At 46.7% G+C, this 19436-nt stretch overlaps 3 protein-coding genes across 5 annotated transcripts in view; all 3 read right to left on the bottom strand.

Annotated features, from left to right (window-relative positions):
* Abl1 (ABL proto-oncogene 1, non-receptor tyrosine kinase) overlaps positions 1–1645 on the bottom strand; it is a 122296-nt gene extending 120651 nt beyond the window's left edge. The window contains exon 1 of one of the 2 annotated variants that reach the window (XM_058581847.1): positions 946–1645. In XM_058581847.1, coding sequence (XP_058437830.1) covers positions 946–981 — 36 coding nt within the window. In that variant the 5' untranslated portion in view covers positions 982–1645. The remainder of the gene's footprint in view (positions 1–945) is intronic. The other variant, XM_046452026.2, reaches the window with a different exon arrangement.
* On the bottom strand, positions 1646–1744 carry LOC131424451 (uncharacterized). Its single transcript, XM_058581848.1, has one exon. It carries the CDS (start codon positions 1742–1744, stop codon positions 1646–1648), a length of 99 nt encoding a protein of 32 aa, XP_058437831.1.
* A 4112-nt stretch (positions 1745–5856) lies between these two features.
* Positions 5857–16534, bottom strand: Exosc2 (exosome component 2). Of its 2 annotated transcripts, XM_046452029.2 has the most exons (11): positions 16520–16534; positions 16072–16224; positions 15281–15614; positions 14073–14174; positions 12296–12341; positions 12040–12129; positions 10982–11047; positions 10303–10371; positions 8370–8546; positions 7390–7608; positions 5857–6702 (listed from the first exon to the last, which is right to left on the bottom strand). In XM_046452029.2, exons 3-11 carry the CDS (start codon positions 15400–15402, stop codon positions 6622–6624), a joined length of 972 nt encoding a protein of 323 aa, XP_046307985.1. In that variant the 5' UTR covers positions 15403–15614; positions 16072–16224; positions 16520–16534; the 3' UTR covers positions 5857–6621. The 2 variants fall into 2 exon arrangements, with proteins under 2 accessions (XP_046307985.1, XP_046307986.1); XM_046452030.2 differs by lacking the exon at positions 16520–16534 and having other exon boundaries at positions 7480–7608; positions 16072–16508.
* Positions 16535–19436: the final 2902 nt, after the last annotated feature.

Below are 19436 nucleotides of genomic sequence, written 5' to 3'. Positions count from 1 at the left end.
ACACCATCTGCACACACTGCACATCCACTCGTGGGACGGGTGGGCTCAATTCATACCTTAATACTAAGCAAAGCCTGAAAAATATCAGGCTGCAGCAGCACAAACACGACCCTAATTAACGGATCCTGGCTGGCCTCTTTACACATATCAGTTAAGCTGACCCTCAGCTTTAACTTCACACAGGATTCTTGGAAGTGAACAATGTAACATGTACTGTCAGCACTCAAATGCCAGCTATGTTCACAAAAGTGTCGAAGACAATCATTATTGCCCAAATGTCATTCTAAACAGGGAGAGAGGAAGATGCAACATATCATCAGTGGGGAAAGAGTTACTCCTTATGGAAGGTAAAATAATTAGAAGACGTGTGTCCTCAATTCATCAGAAATGCTGCTTTCCAGTTCAATCTTTTCCACAGAGCACAAAAGTGAGTATTTTCAAATCCTACTTTTGATTGAAAAAAAACAAGGATACTAGTGTCAACTCGGATGTGGTTCTTAACTTTTTAGAACACAAACCACTTTAGGAATAGGATAAAAGCTCTCTACAGAAACAGTAGTAGAGGATTCATGCAGTTAGAGGAAGTCTGTGCCTTCAGTTAAAGCAAATGACAGAATTAGGAATCCCAAGAAGCCACTTAAGACCAACCCTATCATGAAACTGAGGCCCTGGAACAGTAAAATGGCTTGTCCAAGGTCAACAGTGAACAAAAAGTTCAATCAATCAGGCAAGAAGTAAGCAACTCAAACAGATTTTTGAATAAAGCCCTAATTTTCTTATACAAAGAAAGTTTCTGTCGGCAACTAAGAGATAACTACAGTAACAAAAATGTTAAGTAGAACTGGAAGGAACTGACACAAGTACTGCTGTTTCAAAAACCTCCTTAACAGCCTAAGCTGAAGGTGTAAGGAAAAATATGACCAGAAATCTTGAAAAAGAACTCACCATGTTCCATAAAAACATTGCAGTGTGGACCCCCATGCCTTGATGAGTCCTTCTTCCCTGCTCCTTTGATAAAGTGCAGGGCAGGCAAACTTGGCCTTCGTTGGTCCCCAAGAACTTTTCCAGGCTGCTGCCCCATAAAGCAATGATAAGCACCCCTTTCCAGAAGAGGGTTCAAGATCTTCCAGAACGGTGAGTGGACTTAGAAGGAAAAGGATATATGCGTGGGATTTCACATTTACTGCATCTCCCCAAGTTAACTGAGGTCAATCACAGAAAGACACCTTCCGTGACAAAGGGGAGCGGACCTTTAGTTTGACAGTTGTAAACAGGAGTTCCAATTATTTTCGCAGTTTAACTTGATTTTAAGTTTCTTGATTTTAAGTATGTTTCACAGGCTGAATAACAGTTTTTTTTTTTCATCCCCAAGAAGAAAAATTTAAACACAAATATTCACAGGCGACGCTAGGTCAACAGTCCTACAGTCTTTTCCATTCACAAGTAAAAAGGATCGTCCTTGGATGCTACTTCCGAACTTTTCCTGTGGAAGTCACCAACCCCCTATCTTGGTTTCTCCATCTTCCAACAAATTTCCTGCCCCTCTTCCTTCCCTACCCTGCTCTTCGGGAAAGGGCACGGGTCACCCAGATTTCAGCGAGCTTGCCCTCCAGTCTGACAAGAAGGAATGCATTGCCAGCAACTTTTAAGTCCGCTTTTTAAAAGGCCTGTGAAACCAATCCAGGCTTTTCCTTTGCATTGAAGTTTTTGGCTGCACTGGGACCGAGGGGGCCGAAGGTGACATTGGAAGAAGTCAGGGCATCAAGGCTCGCGGGAGCAACCTGGAGGACAGGAGAGAACGCCTGACAGTGGGCAGGGGCTCTCCTCCGGCGGGCGGGGGGCTCGGCGGCCGGGCGTGGGCCGGGGCCGGGGCGGCGGGGGCGAGCACCGGCTGCCGGGGCGGGGCACGGGCGGCTTACTCGGGGACGACGCTCCTCCACGCATCAAGCAAGAAGCCGGGTGTCCCCGGTCGGGGGCGAGTGAAACCACCCCGGCGTCCCGGCGCGGGAGCGGGCAGCACGGGCCGGAGGACGCGCGCGGCCCCAAGCCGGGGGCGGCCACGGGGGGAGGAGGCCCCGCCGCCGCGGCTGCCCCGATCCCGGGGTCTCTGCCCGAGACACCCCCTCCCCCGGCCCCGGACGTCGCCGCCGCCTCCGCCGCGCAGTCACATCCCCCGAGCTCCGCCGAGGCACAGCCTCCCCCCGCCGGTGGGGGCCGCGGACAAGGGAGGGGCTCCTCAGCCACAGGACCGGGAACCGGCTCCGGCGCCGCTCAGAGACAGACACCGACCCCCGCGGCCGCCATGATGGATTACGAGCCGCTCCACAACGAGGCCAGGCCCCGCCCTCCAGCCCCGCCCCCGGCGACTTGCGAAGCCCGCCACGCGAGGCCCGGGCGACCCTGGTGCCGCCTTCTGCGGACGCCGCCGCACCTTCTGCCGTAGTCTTGGTGCGGGTGAGAGTCCAGCCCCGCACGACCTTTTAATTTGGTTCTCCTGGGTGCAAGGTGAGCGGTAAGGAAGCGCCCGCCTCCTCCGCACTGCCATTGGTCCCTGGGAATCCCGGCCCCTCTCTTCCATCCCATTGGCCAGTGAGAGCAGCTGGACCGGCCCTGATAGCCAACCGCCTTCGGCGCGGCCGCGGGGCGTGCCGGGAGCTGTGGTTCCGCTGGGCGCCCGGCCCCCGCACAGACTCGGCCGGCCCTCGGCTCTCCGCTCCAGCGCTCCTGCCCCTCCCGCCAGGGAGCCGGTGGACTCGTTGGCCTCTCCCCTGGCTGGCCAGCTCTCCGGGCGCCCGAAGCTCGGCCGAAGAGCCAGAGCGAAGGGGAAACTGCGGATTGGATTTTCCCAAAACCGGAATTGGATTACTTCCTTGAGCCTCTTTTAGGGGAGAAAATTTGGCTTGATCCTTGAAATCCAAGCTATTTGGTCCCTTTCATCCCATTCACTCCCTAAAAAGCACCAATGTTGGAACTAGAGAGGAAATCCGACATGCTGCTAGCGAATTTAATGGTTTGTTTCTTTGAGGGATCAGGAGGCTGGCTTACTATAGCAACAGCATTTGTTCTGAGGGCGTGTCAGGTGCAATCGGATGTTTGCCAGAATCTCTAAGGTAGAGTTTCGCAGGTGAACACGTATTTGCATGACATTCTTGCTTGTTAGACAACAAAATGCCCATATTAGGCTTTGCAGGCCTACAAGCTAGCTAACAACCTAAATACGCCGAACTCGCACCTGTCATAACCCATCTTCTGCGACTAAAAAGTCCTCATTCTTCACTCTCCATAGAGCAGCACCTAACTGCGATATACCCATTTCTGAGGGGACCCACTCATCACAGCGCCTCTCTACGCCCTGCAATATTGGCACTTTTCATCGACTGCATTCTCGTTTAGTACTCATGATAGCCCTGTGAGGGCTATCATGTGATATTATCCCCATTATACAGATGGGGAAACAGATTCAGAAAAGTGACTTACCCAAGGCACTTGGCTAATATGACAGGCATTACTTCAGCCCAGATTGGCCTTGCTCCAAAATACATGGTATTCCTACTATACCATCAGCCACCAAATTACTTTTCAGAAGTTTCTACTGATACCACAGGCACCACAGCTGCATTGAGTGCCAGTACATTCAGCTCAGCATTTTAGAAATATTTCTGCCACACTGAGACATGGCATTTACCATATACATATTTTTGTTAGTTGTCAATGGACCATGATTTTATTTTATATACAGTGCTGAAAATCAAACCCAGTGCCTCACACATGCTAGGTAAGTGCTCTACCATTGAGCCACCACCCCAGCCCCCCATAGCACTTACTCTTGATAATGGCACTTTGATTACTGAAGAGGAAAATATCCACTTGGAGATTCAATGGGAAACATGAAAAATTTGTGCCAGATTTAGAACTGGAATTCATAAATGCACGTCGATATAGCTTTGTGGCTCAGTGATAGAGCACTTGCCTCGCACATATGAGGTACTGGATTTGATCCTCAGCACCATATAAAAAAATAAATAAATAAAAACCTTAGTTCTCATCTATAGTATTTTTCTTCAAACTTCAATGCCTTTGTTCCTCTTGATTTATCTGTCTTATACTGATTGCTACTCCCAATTTTTCTTTGTGACATTTTCTACTTTTTTAAATTCCTATTCATGTTTTAATCACTTCCTCCACATCTGCATTCTTCACTCTCTGGTCTAGGTTAAAATTGGGAAATCAAATCAGAACTCTATAATATACATAGCTTACACTTAACAATTCATTTAACAAGTATTTACTGAGTACCTATTCTAAGTACTAGAATACAGCAATGGGGGAAAAACACCTCCTTATTCTTGGGGAGCATACATGGGACAGGCAATATGCAAATAGGTAACAATTCAAATAAAAGATAACCTCAATGCTGGAAGTTAGACTTCTGGATTCATGACCTTTCAGTCAGTCCTACTTGTCCTCTGAAGGCCTGCTTTCTGATACCTCTAGGGCTTAAACGTGCTTGATTCAGTCACTCATGAACTTACTCAAGTCACCTTACTTCTCAGACTTCTTCACCTATAAGCGGGGTTCCTAGCTGTTTACTTCATAAAGTTATCATGCCAATCAGACCAGACTTTGGTTTTCCACAAAGCTGGAGATATGCTTCATGGTGGTCACAGTAGAGGTCACTACCCTTCATCTAAAGATTAGATTATCCCTAATCTCCATTCTTCACTTCCACTGTTTTGGGGGTTTCAGGAGAGCCCCAAGCCAAGACTTTTTTTTTTTTTTCCTAAAGATGCACTGTACTCTTTCAATCCCTATAGAATGATACTTTTAAGGACTTAAAACTAGAATCCAGAGTCCAGCAAATGACCAATGTTGAATAAATCTCTCTAAGCTCATGTTTCCATTAAAAGTGATTCAGCCGAGTCTAATTTTGTCTTCACTCTTGTAAAGCAAAACTCATTAAGCTTAAAAATTTCAGCTTGGGGCTGGGATGTGGCTCAAGCGGTAGCGCGCTCGCCTGGCATGCGTGCGGCCCGGGTTCGATCCTCAGCACCACATACAAACAAAGATGTTGTGTCCGCCAAATACTAAAAAATAAATATTAAAAAATTCTCTCTCTCTCTACCTCTATCTCTCTCACTCTCTCTTTAAAAAAAAAAAAAAAAAATTTCAGCTTATTCCATTTCTTACACCTACTGGAAATACACTTAACCAGGGCGCCCTCTAGTGGGCCATGGAAAGCAGGTAATCACCAGAAGGTGCTTTCAGACCTTGGTCAGCAGGAACTGGATGAAGAACCAGCACGGGTGAACCAGGTGAGGACAAACAAGCTTGCGGGACGCAGGCTCTGCTCTTTATCATTTCTGTCTCTCAAGTGGAAAATCTTCTTAAAAACATGACAGGTGAGCCAACCTAATGATGCAGTGCTGCCTAAAGCTTATTCATTTGTCTGCACTTTCCTCAAAACAGGTGACACATGGGATAATGATTTTTAAAAAGTTGTCAACTGAGTTATAAAGAACCATGTTATTTAATGAAAAAGAGCCAACTGTATTTCAGAGCTGTCCAAGGCAGTGTTTGGTTGGTTACTACCGCTGAAACAGCCTAGGTTTGTTTTAATAGAAGTAGGGTAGAAAGGCCTCAGATGGAAGTTATGTCTGCTGAGCCCTCCTTCAGCTAGCTGCATTTAGCTAATTGTTACCCAGAAACCAACACTAGCACACTTACAACCATCAAAAAGTAGTTCACCACACGTGGAATAAGACAGTACTTCCATATATAATGCCTTAAAAAATGTTTCTGAAAACCTAAATCAGGGCACCATTTTTAAATAGTCATCAGAAAAACAATGGATCGGAATTCTAATATTCCTCAGTGAGAACTTCACTATCTGGTTTTTATTTTTTAACGGTAAATTATTCAAAAATGAATGTGTCACTACTTCAGTTATAGGAGGAAAACAGCTTTGCTTTTCCAATCTCCATTTTCCTCACTTACTTTTCATGTTTATCAGAGCACCCAAAAGTAAGATGGGCCCAGAACATTCATTCTATTATTGGTAATAACTTCTTATAAACCCCCCTCAAAGGCAGGACAGGTTAAGTAAGAGACCTGGTGTCAACTCCTCACCTCTCAGTGGAAGGAACATATAGTGGGAAATGAGATTCTGGCTAAGCAAAAGGTGGCTGGGTGAACTTTATTCTTCCCTGACCATGGGCCTCACTTCACCACTGTATTCTTCACCAAACACTTGAACTTCAAAGGTGGAGTGGAGACCAGAACACACTACTTAGGGGTCAGGGATGCTGTGTTTTCTAATGGGGTAATTTCAGGGGGCTTCGTGCCTTGTGAATGATGGTGAGTGGAAGACAAAGGATTCACCCAATTGTTCCAGGAGCCATTCGCCTCAACAGGATAAAAGACCTGAAACTACCTCTTTGCACTGGGACCTGGCCTGTCCAGCAATGTTCAGTTCCCGCCAGGCTGTCTCATAACAAGAGAGAGCAAGCTCAGGAGCTCTCCAGCCCCTCAACTGCAATGCAGATGAGTAACGAGTCTGTGGATCCTCCCTGGGCCACATGTGGGGACCTCACAGTGACTTGGCCCACCTTCAAGAGCCTCTCCTCATCCTTCCTGTTCTAAAAGCCTCTGGCGTGTTTCCAGCACAATCTCCTCCATGACTTCTGGCTTTAAGATGTCTTTGATCTGAGAAAGACAGAAAAAAGGTATGTGTTCTAAAAAGAAGCTAACCATTAAGCAGACCATCAAGCCATCCAAAACACGGGAACTAAGCATGGTTAACATAAAACTTCTGCACTCTGTTCCTTTACCAGAAACTCACTTGGTGCTATGGAATGTGATCTGCCAGAAGCAGCTTAAGAAATCAAGACTCCCTGGGACATGAGTGACAACGACAAAAATATTCTGACATTCACTTAAAAGATGAGTGCGGAAGCACAGGCCTATAATCCCAGCAACTCGGGAGGCTGAGGCCCTGAGCAACTGAAGATGGCACTGTTTCAAAATTAAAAAGGGCTGGGGATGTAGCTCAGTGGTAAAGCGTCCTTGGGTTCAATTTCCAGTACCAAAAAAAAAAAAAGGTTAAGATTTGGGATGGGCAAGATGAAGTCAAGAGGATAGAGGTTTACTATCATAAGAGAGCCTCACCTGGCACCTCCATTCCAAACTCTTAGCCAGACATTAGACATGGAAGATATTGCCAGTGTCTTTTTTTCATACCAGGGATTGAGCCAAGGAGCACTTAACCACTGAGCCACATTCCCAACCCTTTTTTAATTTCTTATTTTGAGACAGAGTCTCACTAAGTTGCTTAGAGCCTTAAGAGGGATCTGCCAGACACTCAGTAAGGCTGCCCCCCAGACCAGTCCTTACTGATGAGCATGGTAGAAGCACTGGGGACACTGAGGAAGCACCGTTGCAGCTCTCAGAGGAGTGAGGAAAAACGGAGCTCCGGTGGAGTACCTGATGCGAAAGGGATGCTTCATAGCAATACAGGATACTGGTGTCATACAGCATCATCCTCTGAGTTACCAAGGAGACAATGCAGTTCCGGAGCCGTGATATCACCTCTCGATCAGCAAGGCAGACAGGCTACAAGAGGTAAAAGAGGAAGTAAAGGGAAATACAAATTGGACCAAAACAGTGAAAAGTCCCAGTAAATTAGCAGAAAGGAGATCATGCGTGACTCAGCATTGCTCTAGGACTCCCCCAAGGAAGACGAAGAATGTGGCTTCTTTAATGGTTCTTTAGCTGTTACCCTGCACCTTTGCCCTATCACCCAGCAAAGATCAAACCAGTCATTGAATCTATCTCTTCAGAAAAGAGAAGTTAATTCAATGTTATGAACTGAATTTCCTAAATGGAAACTCAAACTCAGTCTTCAGCAATAACATGCAGTCATGCACTGTACAGTGACACTTCAATCATCAACAGATCGCATATGACAGTCTCCCAAGATTAAACCACCTGGTAGTGCTGGAGCCATCTTAGTTTATAAGTACACAGTACAATGTTCCGACAATGACAGTCACCTAACACTGCATTTCTCAGAACAAAACACCATAGCTAAGCAGCATAAGAGTAATTTAAAAAGCAACAAAGCCAGGCGTGGTGGCACACACCTGTATTCTTAGCAACTCAGGAGGCTGAGGCAGGAGGATTGCAAGTTCAAAGCCAGCCTGAACAATTTAGCAAGACCATGTCTCAAAATAAAAAAATAAAAAGGCTGGAGAGGTAGCTCAGTGGGAAAGCGCCCAATACCACCCTAAAAAATAAGGCAATGAACTCTGCCACAAAAAACACAGCAGAGACCAAGCGTCCTCACCACCAACAGCAGCAATACGCTCACTCACCTCCAGGTTTGCAGTGAAGCCCCCTGCGTCCTCATCCTTGTGCTCAGGGGTTGGGTAGATCCAGATGAAGCCATTGTTACCCAGAATCACTGAGGCACCACACGGCAAGTCATGGAAGTGAGTCTTCTGCCGTTTCACCAGGGAGGGGGAAACCTGGACCAAAACACCCTGACCTAGCTAAAGAAAAAGATCACAGGGTAGGTCACTGTAGACCATCAGTGAGATGACTGAAAACAGATTACAGAACATACATCCCTGTTACATCCCAGTCAGCGTCCTTCATTAATAACTGCGGTCCTCTACGTGTATATACAGAGGCTATTTATATATTCCAAAGAAAGTAACTATTGATACTCTGTCACTTTCTTTTGTAGCAATCATCACATTCTAGTCTGGGGCAGGTGTGCTGGTTAAAGAAGCTAGAGCTGACTGGGATGCACTGAAGTTCCCCATTGCCCAGGACACTGTTCTGTTCCATGGCTCTAGCTTGATTCCAAACACCCATCCTGCCCATGAGATGTGCACCACTGAAGAGCTGGGTACAAACCCATGCCTGGTCCTGGCAGGCCAGCTCCAGATCCACATTCTGCAGCACACAGGCTTGTACAGGGTCCACCTCCTACTTCACGTACATGAGTGTGGGTGTCCAGACACATTAAGGGAAAGGGTTTTTCCTCCACTCAGAACCTGAACAGGTTCACCCAGATAAAGCCAAGAGACTTAATAAATCATAATGCATTTTAGGAAGTATGCATATGCTATCTCCAGGTGCAGTGGCAGACACCTATATCCCAGTGGTTTGGGAAACTAAGACACAAAGATCACAAGTTCAAAACCAGCCTTAGCAACTTAGCAAAACCCTGTCTCAAAAAATAAAAAGGACTGGAAATGTAGCTCAGGGATAAACTGTCCCTGGGTCAAATCCCCAGTATCCCAAAAAGTAAATAAAATAAACAATAGCTTCAAAAAAGTAACCTCATGCTGGGCATAGTAGTACATGCCTGCCTGTGACCCTAGGAGGGAGGTTCAAGTCTGAGGCCAGCCTCAGCAACTTAGTGAGACCCTGTGTCAAAATAAAAAATAAAAGGGCTCCAACTGTAACTCAGTGGTGGAGCATCCTGGGTTCAATCCCCACCCACTACCACAAATTATTGCAAAATAATAAATAATGTAGTCACATGTAAGAAAAATCATGAATTTCATTTAGAGTCTTTAAAGCAGTGAAATTTCATTTAGAGGGTCTATATAGAAGAAAAGCAGTAAAAATCCCTTTATTTGCTATCAGTGACATCCATTTCACTGCCTGGACTACTAGGTGCTGAGACCGCCCCTGTGCTGCAGGCTTCAGTCTCCCTTTGTTCTACAGACAGCCTCTTGGCCTGGCCCCAGTGCCACATTGCAGCATCCCTCAGAGGGGCAGAAGGGCTCTTTGGGTGGAAGAGGATAAAAGTCACCACCCTTGGGCTGGGGATGTAGCTCAAGCGGTAGCGCGCTTGCCTGGCACGCGTGCGGCCCGGGTTCGATCCTCAGCACCACATACAAAGATGTTGTGTCTGCCGAAAACTAAAAAAAAAAATATTTAAAAAAAAAAAAATTCTCTCTCTTTAAAAAAAAAGTCACCAACCTTTACAATGCCCCCAACCAATGAAAACCATCTTCTTCCCATGGAGCTCTGGGAACACCAGCAGAATATGGGATGCTAGTGGCTAGTGCATAATTACCTAGATTGGTTTGTTGGTTTGTTTTGTGTTTTGCAGTGCTAGAGATCAAACCCAGGACCTCACTTATACTATACAAAAGCACTCTACCACTGAGCTACACCCCCAGCCCCACCACCAGCGTTCTTTAGGTCAGCATGTCAGGGAGCTACAGAGATTTGGAAATGGATCTGAAGTCTCAGTCAGCTAACAGGAACGGCAAGAGCCTGACTTACCTTTCCATATTTCAGGCTCCTCGTATGCAGAGAGACAGCTCCATCAGAGAACACTGCCTGCACCTCAGCCTAGCCAGGGTAATCAAGGAACAAACAGAAGCCTCAGCTGCCCACTTTCATGTCACTGGTCTCCCTGGCCCCATGCCTCAATCTTTCCCTCCTATCACCAATAGTCCACCTCAGCTGTCTTGTTGAACCTAGAGGACTTCAATGTGACCTCACTTTCCTCTTGGCTGACGAGAACAAGAGTTATCTTGATATGAACAATATTTTTTTCAATTCCCCAAGATAAAAGTTAACACTAATAAGAAAACTTAAGGGGCTGGGGTTGTAGTTCAATGGTAGAGTGCTCTAGCTCATGTGAGGCCCTGGGTTTGATCCTCAGCACCACGTAAAAATAAATAAGCAAATGTATTGTGTTCATCTATAATAAAAAAATAAAGAAAGAAAGAAAACTTGAGTCTAGTATAGCATGGGCATCACGAGTTACAAGACCCAAAGAAATGAGCTGGCAGCAGGTATAAACAAGAGTTGGGGAAGACAGAGAAGCACCTCAGCAGACTTGACCCAGGACTCAGACCCCTGCAAGGATTCTAAGTTCCTCTGTCAGAAGCAACATAAGCCCCATGTCCAGCCTCACTGGAAAGCACCAGAGGGTGAAACACAAGGTACAGGATACACTGATAAGATCCCCTTCCTGCAAGAAACCTCTCATTGCAAGCTCATCTTCTGCAGATCTTCTCCTCTGAAATACACAAAGAAACAACCTGGTTACTTAAGCCAGATCCTGAGAAAGATCTCTCTCCATTGCTTCTTTCTCTTTCACTTCCTCTTGAGATCATTGAAGCCAACATGAGACTCAAACTCTAAGAACCATAGTAAGAGGAGGTAACTCAAGCCACTGGAGGGGAACAAGGGTGACATCATGATTCCCAGCTCCACTTCTCCTTCCTGCTTCCTTCTCCATCCTCTGAGTAACATTAAAGTTTCTTGTCTGATCTGTGAAACCCTCCCAAACTCGCCCAGCCTACTGCTTCCACTCAACCTCCATGATAGCTCCTGAGCTCCAGCAAGGCCTGAATATCTCCTGCTCCGCTGACTCTGCCCACACATTTCCTGTCACTCAGATTCCCTAAGCTCATTAAATTCTCTCCATCCTTCAAGGAGTAAGGCTAGTCCTTCCTGTGAGCTTCTCTCACTGGATTAATAACTCTGTACCACATCCTGCCAGGTGTGTGGGTCAGACCTCTCACACCCACACTCTTTAAGGAACTCAATTGTACTCCTTTTACCCTCCATCCTCCACAGGACCAGTGCGGTGAGCCTCCCTGTAAACTACGCTGGACTGACTGTGGTATTGTACAAAAGGCTGCAGCTTAGTGACTGAGATGTCTGAAATTAACCAAATGCCCTTTGATTCACAAAAACTAATCTAAAAACAACTTTACAAGGAATACCTTCACTGCAAAGCTAATACACCCAGAAAAATTATTAGCACCAAGATTTAAAAGCTTCTCTCTCCAGCCATCTCTTAGGATCCCACCCCATGGATGTTTCTGGCTCTACCACAGACCAGTTGTTGCCTGTGTTGTAAGACCTGGGCCACCCTACACATGTGCCCAGGCAGCAAACTTCACAACAGAGCTCAGCGTTCAGCAAAGTTCTCCAGTGGGGCAAAAGACACCACAGCTCTCACAAGCCAACTGCACACCTCCAGGACCCAGCTGCAGCCCTTACCAGCTCTCCTCCAGGAAGATTCATGGATGAGAGAAGCAAAACTGAATCCAGCCTGGAGTTGGTCTCCACCTTCCACCTCTTCTGTTGAACCTACAAAAAAAGTTCCACACCTGGACACATACTCCAAGGGCAAGAGCTAGCCTCATAAGTGACCAATAATCCCAAATCTAACAAGCCACAGGTCACACGACAGCCAAATGCATTCACTACCCGACTCCTTAAATCACCAGCTGGCCTTCACTCTGATAAACTTTACCTCTGTGATTCTCCCCACTACAATGTCTCCTACTTCACCATTATACCTGAAAGATAAAACAAAAGGTCATTCATCAATAAACAGATTTTAACACAAGACTAAGCACCCTTTGAGATTCTGGTTAAACAAGGATAAGAGATTTGATTACGGGCCACATTTAGCAAATCCATAAATTATTATTTTCAGGAATTAATAACCTCAAATATCCCCACATATATAAATCTCCATTGACTATCCTTAAACAAACCACTCATTGGAAATAGTTCTGTTTGCCTAAGATCCCTATTTTGTTGGGTTACATGGCAGAGGAAAGCAAGGCATATTTTCCTGTAGAACAAAGGTGGGTTCTGCATTGGCCAAAGGAGGAGAAAGGAGATTTGAAAACAGGTCACTATCTGAAGGGCCCCATGCTCTCCATCTCCCCAGCCGCTGCCTGCACAACTCAGTCCTCTTTGCAATTTCCTCATCCTAGATTGTAAAGATGAAGTGCTCCAAACTAAGGCCCAGGCCTTAGATCACTTCTTATTTACTCAAGGTGAGCTCATCCAATGTAATGGTTTTAAAATACCCCTAAGAACCATAACACACCCCTGCATCCCAGATTCTATTCAACTGCTAGTTACCCACCATCACCACTTAGACACCTCATGGACATTTTCAAAGATAGCAAGGCTAAAACATGCTTTCTAGCGGTCCACTCCCCTCTTCCATAGCAAGCTGCTCCCCTCCCAGTCATTCCCAGCTCAGTAAACAGTGGTTCTGTACCTCAGGTTGCTCAGGCCTAAATCCTTAGAGAGTCATCCTTGATTTTTCTGTTTCTCACACTGATACATCCAGCAGCAAATTCTGCTGACTCTACCCTTAAAATGTATCCAAGAAATAAAGGGCATCTGAATGGAAAAGGAAGATGTAAAACCATCTCCATTCCCAGATGACACTTGGTCCTAAAAACAGGTAATCCCAAAGAACTGGGATCCAATACCCTTTCATGATAAAACTAAACCTCAGAAAACAAATACATGCAGAATCTAATCACAACTCCCCACTTTTTGATATTCTAATCCGAGTTGTCCTCACTTTAGATGGTAAGTATGATCCCCTACTCCATCTTCCTAAATCCCTTCCTATCCCCCTTCAATGTCCCCATAGCAGCCAGAGTGATCTGATTAAAACCTAAGTCAAGCTGGGTGCATACCTGTAGTTCCAGATACTCTGAAGGTGTGTGAACTGCTTGAGCCTACAAATTCAAAACCAGCCTGGGTAACAAAGCAAGACCCTGTCTCAAAGAACCTAGGTCAGATCAGAACTCTCCTCAGCTGCACCCCTTCCAGTGGCTTCCCAGAGTGGAAGATTAAAAGATTAAATGACCACCAGGCAGGTCAACCTTGCATTCCCCTCAGTCCCTGCTTTCCTCCTTGTTCATTCAGTTCCAACCCCACTGGCTTCCCTTTTGGGAAGGCTTTATTGACCACTTACAACTATGCAGCCCTGTGCTAATACTTTAAATGTACCGTCTCACTGAATTCTCAGAAAAATCCTTTTGTAGGTCATGCTATTATTTCTTATCTTTACATTGCAAGGCTTGGAGAGGTCAGATGACATAGAGAAACCTTTGAAGCCTGCATTAATCTCTACTACCATTCTTATAGTCACATTGAAAACTGCAGATCTGTAGCAGCGTAGGGCGAGTGAGTGGCTCTTGGAAGATAAGGGGTGGCAGAAAAGACCTAGTTGTACAGTATGGATGCTGCAACAAATACACACCTTCTGTTCTCACCTGGTGTTCAGAGCTTTCACACAGATCAACTTGTTTACTCTCTCCACAGAGCCAGCCACAGATGCAATAAGTTTCTCTTCTCCCATATATGTTCCATGGCCCCTGTTGCAAGACAAGGAAACAAAGAAAGTATACCAGTTTAACACCTGAAGTGATCTCTCCCCTCAAGAACAATGTGTCCAACAGGCTCCTCCTGGCCCAGAGCCTCCAGAAAGCTACCTGGACATCTGCACCTTACATGTGCTCAGCTGTCACGTTCTCCAGCAGGCTTACCTTCACTACCCCATTTAAAATATACTGCCACCATCCCACCAAATTCCCAGCCTCATTCCACTCACTTTTCCCCCCACTGCATCTATCACCAAACATTCTGAATAACTAACTTGATGCATTTATTGTTTATTATCTGTCTCTCCCTGTTAGAACATAAGACTCCACGAGGACAGCGGTTTTTTCCACTTTGTTCACTATCACCCCAACCACATAGAACATACACGTATGTTGAACATATGAGGAAATGAATCCCAAGAATTTCTAAAACTAAAAGTTTAAAGGCAATGTTATAAATGAGGTACCCCTCCTTATATATTCATGATGTAAAGGTAGGTTTTGTTTCTTTTCTTACATTGCTATTTCATTTAATCCTCACTACCCTACTAAATAGTTACTGTTATCAATATCTTACAGAAACTCAGGTTGGAGAGGTAACACCACGGGAACCGGCTGCTGGCTCAAGAGCCTGCCCTCCCAACTACCACACGCAAAGTCGGTGTAGTTGGGTGCAGCTAGCACCGAGTATCTGTCCGCCCCAAGCCCAAACAATTACTGATTCCAAAGCAAAAACCCCGGCTCCGAGGTGTCACTGAAGGGGCAGTCCAGGCCAGGAGGGCCCAAAGTTCCCTCAAACAGGGACACTGTAGGGGGCCCTGCTCCGAATCTTCCCCATTCCCCTCTCCTGATGAAGGCTCGAAGATCTGGTCTCCAGGCAGAGGATCCCAAAGTCATGGCCGCCAGAGCTCGGGAGGAGGGCTGGGGGCTGAGGCTACTCAGGCCGGGACACACAAGATGCAGAGAGTAAGGAGCACGAGGTTCGGAAACCAGGTGACTGGGATGCTCCGGAGCGGCACCGCGAGAGGGTTCCACGTGCCGGGACGGGAGGCCACGTGCAGAGCCCTGCTGCAGCCCCGGACCCCCAAGTCCCCACGTACCGCATGAAGCCCGTGTCCGTGGTGATCGTGTCCCCCGGCACCACCAGGTGTTTCTTAGTATCGCGACCAAGGCTCTCACTGAGGGGCTTGCGAGCTACAGGGAGCCTCATCTCCATCGCCATCTTGGCGCCAATGACTTGCGCAGGCGCAGCTCGGTCGCGAGCCGCAATACTCCGCTCCGCTATTCAATCGGACGCTCAGAGGGGCGGGGCTTCACGGCTGTGGCAAATGGGAATACACGTTCGCGCGGCCATGTTGACTATTGGCCACTTTAGGTTAACTTGAAGGGAATCAGGGAGCCGAGTTGCCATGTTTACTACTGGCAAGGAAGTACCTGTAGAATTAAAAAAAATAAAATAAAATCTCAGATTAGGTGACGTATGAGTTTTTACCCACGCTGTCTCACATCCATCGTCCTATGTATTGTTTGCCAGGGTTAGAGATTATTGAGAAATAGTCTTCTGAGTTTTCCGACAACTCCGTTGCTATATTCTGATACAGGAAGGCTCTGGAGGACCGGGAGGTGGGACCTACCGAAAACACCCTCTGAACCGAAAGCCCATTGCACAACCATTCCGAGTAGCCCCGTTGTCCGCATTCCAGCCACCCGTGGGTGTTCAGCCGTCGCCGACACCCCCCGACAGCGCTCTGATCCCTCTCATTGCGCTGTCCTTTGCTAACGACCTCTCCGGAGTGAGCCGGCTTACTCCAACGTGGTGTAAGAAGGTCGGCCAGATCCTGCGAGGCAGGTGCATGAGGGGGGAGGGTAACCCTTGCTTGCATTTACTCACACAGCAATCGGGGCGCTTTCCGTGCTCGCAGCACCCTTCAGGATTCAGCGTGGAAGTGCACATGTCCCTGGCTTCATCTGCGGCTCCTATTTAGCAGGAAAGATCCTCTGGTTCCTTCTCCTGGCCTCTTACTATCCTCTGCCTTCCCCTTCCCTGCAAGGTTTACAGAAAACTGAACTTCAACCTCAGGGGATCGGAGAGATTTCTCTCCAGGGACTCTAAAGAGGATTAAACGAAACAGCTTGCATGAGCCACACACTCCCACGCTGAGGACAGGAAATCAGGCACATCAAGCCCATCATGTCCTGAAGATTCATCAGACCAATAAATCTCCACAAGGACAGCATTTCCTTCACCTAAGCAAGGCTCACAACTACACTTGTGAAGAAAGCCAACCCTGCCAGGCAGTAGACGACATAAATGCTAGTGCCCGAGTGAGCAGACATACCATCCTTCCCTGTCTAGAAGACAGTAGAGCCAAGAAAGTGCAAGAACCACCCATCTGTTGCGTCTGGCTATGGCCATAAGAGGGCGATGGTGTCCTTTGAACCAACACAGGCCTGGCAATTCAAGGAATGAGGGGTGTAGTCCTGGAATCATCCCAGAGAGAGAGATTTAACCTTAACCCCTCCCACAGCACTCACATTCCCGAGCCTATCACGAAGCATTGTGATAGGCATTGTGGATAGGCATGGTGGATACCTGTTTATCCTGGAGGCAATGGAGCCCCCCCCCCAAAGGACTAGAATTCATAGTGGCCTGATGCTTGTTCCAACCACTCCTGCGTTCCCCCAAAGCCTGCACCTTTACCAAACGTGTCCTGGGTGCCTTGCTGGCCCTTTGCTGAGTGCTTTACAAACATGGGGTTATTTATTCCTCAAAGTTGACCCCTCTAGAAGGCACATCTGGCTATTCTTGATGATAGTTTGGGTCCCCTGAGTTCCTAAAACAAACTTGCAGCTAGGACTAGAATCCAAGACTCTGGATTCCCCACCACTACCACCACCACACACACAACTCATCCCTGCTTCACCATGCAGAGGAGTGGGCACCAGAAACAGCTGGACCACCCTGGGTGATTTGTGAAGCATACAGGTTTCTAAGGCCAGATTCAGGTATTGAGTCTCTGCAAAGGTAGGGTTCAGAAGTCTGTGTGTGTTTCAACACTCGGTGTGATTTCAATGACAGGTAAGGTCCAACGTCCACCAATTCCTCCCAGATCTGTGTGCCTCCACAAGCTGATCGAAGTTGCCTTTCACCAGGACAACTCTAACAACCTCCTCTCTTACCTCCCTAACTTTGCATTACACACACACACACACACACACCACAGCAACTAAAGGGAGCTTTTAAAAACAGATCACATTAAATCACTTCCCTGCTTAAAACACTTCTGGCAACTTCCCTTTACACTAAGAATAAAATCCAAACTCATCACTGAGGCCCCTGCCTGTCTCTGACTTCACTCTCCTCCTGAACCGTTGCCATGACTCACTGGGTTGCGGCCAGATCCATGGGCCTTCCCTTGGTCCCGTGAACAACACACTCATCACCACCCCAGGATCAGTTTGCTTTTGGCTCTTTCTCCCAGGTCTTTGTGTGGTCAATACCTTCTCCTCACTCATACCTTGTTCAAATATTCCCTCCCCAGAGAAGAAGTCCCTGGCTTCCTTATCTGGAAAACACTCCAATCCCTTCTTGACTCTGTTGTATTTCACATCACTGGGGTTCTCTTGTTTACCTGTTTGTTTATAACAATCTCCCAAACCCCTCCTCCCATCAGAAATAGGGACCATTCCTGAAACCAGGACTTAGACTATTTGGTTCAGCTCTAAATATCACATAAGGCAGAGAGAGAGCAGCCATAAAATATTTGTTGGAAAAATAAGATATATTAAGAAAACATGTTTGTTTATTTATTTGCTCATCTGTCTCCTCCACAGGTGGTGAGCCCCATGAATATCCAGGCTTGGTCTATTTGGTTTGCTGGCCAGTCTCCTGAACTGTACTTGATTTATGGTAGATGTTTGTATTAACCATGCCTTTGGTTTTTCATATTCTGGGAGCCTTACTGACCTTGCAGGATTGCCCCTCCCAGAGTTAACCCATTGCTAGGGACAGTAAAGACTCACCCTAGAGCATGTGTTTCCAGTGAAGCCCATTAGTGCAGAACCCACATCCATAACACCTCCTTTATTGGGCTCTCTCACTTGGGGCCACTATCCCCTGCCCCAGGGCCAGGTGACAGATAGCTAGGGACAGCCTCTTTGCCCCCAGAGCCTGTGGAAATTATCCAAACTAGCCAATCCTAAGCCTGCTCATCCTGCCTTGCCCATTCCTTCCCATGGAAAGCACCAAGATGGCTCTCACCCACATTCTCCCCTGGCTCCCTCTGCTTCCTGACCAGCCCCAGTGTTTCTCCATGTGGGCCTGCATGTTTTGCCTCCTGTTTCTAGGGACATCTGGGTTATAACCAAGTTCTTTCTTCGTGACAGTCATTTTCATGCCTGCCTGTCTACAATTAATTGAAACAAATCCTGGGGACCCTTAAAACAGCCTTCAATAAATATTTGTTGAATGAATGAATAAATTTATTCAACAGATGTTTGCTGGGCACCCACTATGTACTGTGGGGTCACAGAGCTGGGTCATTTGCTACCCCAGCTGTCAGGGTATTAAGATATTCAGAGAGGGGAAAGGAAGTGGGGGCGGGCAGAAAAGCTGCTATGACACTTGTCACTCACCAAAGGTAGCATTATATTAACAACAGCTCCCATTTATTATTTACTATGTGGAGAGCCATGTACTTTATTCATTTATATACATTATCCTGTCTAATCCTCATGATATCCTTAGGAATTAAGCATCATCCCACTTTCCATCTGAGAAGCGTGAGGCACACAGATGTTAATTGACTTGCCTAAGGTCACATGGCTAATGAATGGCAGAGCAGAGTTTCAAACTCACATCTTTGGCCTCTATTTAGGATCTTCTGTCACTAGAGGTCCTAAACCATGCAATAACGCAAGGGGGGAAAAAGGCATCCCAATGGGAAGGAAAGAGGCAAAAGCATGCTTGATTATTTATTCACAGACAATATGATCAGGTACAAAGCCCTAAGGAACATACAAGGACTCATGATGAATACCTGAGTCTTGCTAAATTGGAGGATACAAGGGCATTATACGCTGCTTCCTTGTGGGATATGCAGAAAGCACTTTGGACTGAATCTTCAGACTGACTAGGAGGTGTTGTGGACAGACGGCTTCTGGAGTTAGACACCAGAGGTGAAACCTTGCTTGGCCATTCAGTGACTGAGTGCCAGGACATATGACTTATCCCTCCATGTCTCAATTTTCTTTTAT

The sequence above is a fragment of the Marmota monax genome, unplaced genomic scaffold (assembly GCF_021218885.2).
Source record: "Marmota monax isolate L192 unplaced genomic scaffold, Marmota_monax_Labrador192_F-V1.1 WCK01_AAM20220418_F8-fsc00020, whole genome shotgun sequence".
NCBI classification, from domain to species: domain Eukaryota; kingdom Metazoa; phylum Chordata; class Mammalia; order Rodentia; family Sciuridae; genus Marmota; species Marmota monax.
Note: the sequence above shows the minus strand (reverse complement) of the source record. Positions and strands in the feature narration are given on the sequence as shown.

Excerpts from the sequence above, each read along its gene's own strand:
- LOC131424451 (XM_058581848.1), bottom strand. The coding sequence starts at position 1,744 with ATGTCACCTTCGGCCCCCTCGGTCCCAGTGCAGCCAAAAACTTCAATG.
- Exosc2 (XM_046452029.2), bottom strand. The coding sequence starts at position 15,402 with ATGGCGATGGAGATGAGGCTCCCTGTAGCTCGCAAGCCCCTCAGTGAG. Across the intron at positions 11,048-12,039 it reads ATCTTCCTGGAGGAGAGCTG|AGGAGAAGATCTGCAGAAGA; the intron begins GTAAGGGCTGCA and ends TGTGTATTTCAG. Across the intron at positions 10,372-10,981 it reads AGGAAGGGGATCTTATCAGT|GCTGAGGTGCAGGCAGTGTT; the intron begins GTATCCTGTACC and ends TACCCTGGCTAG.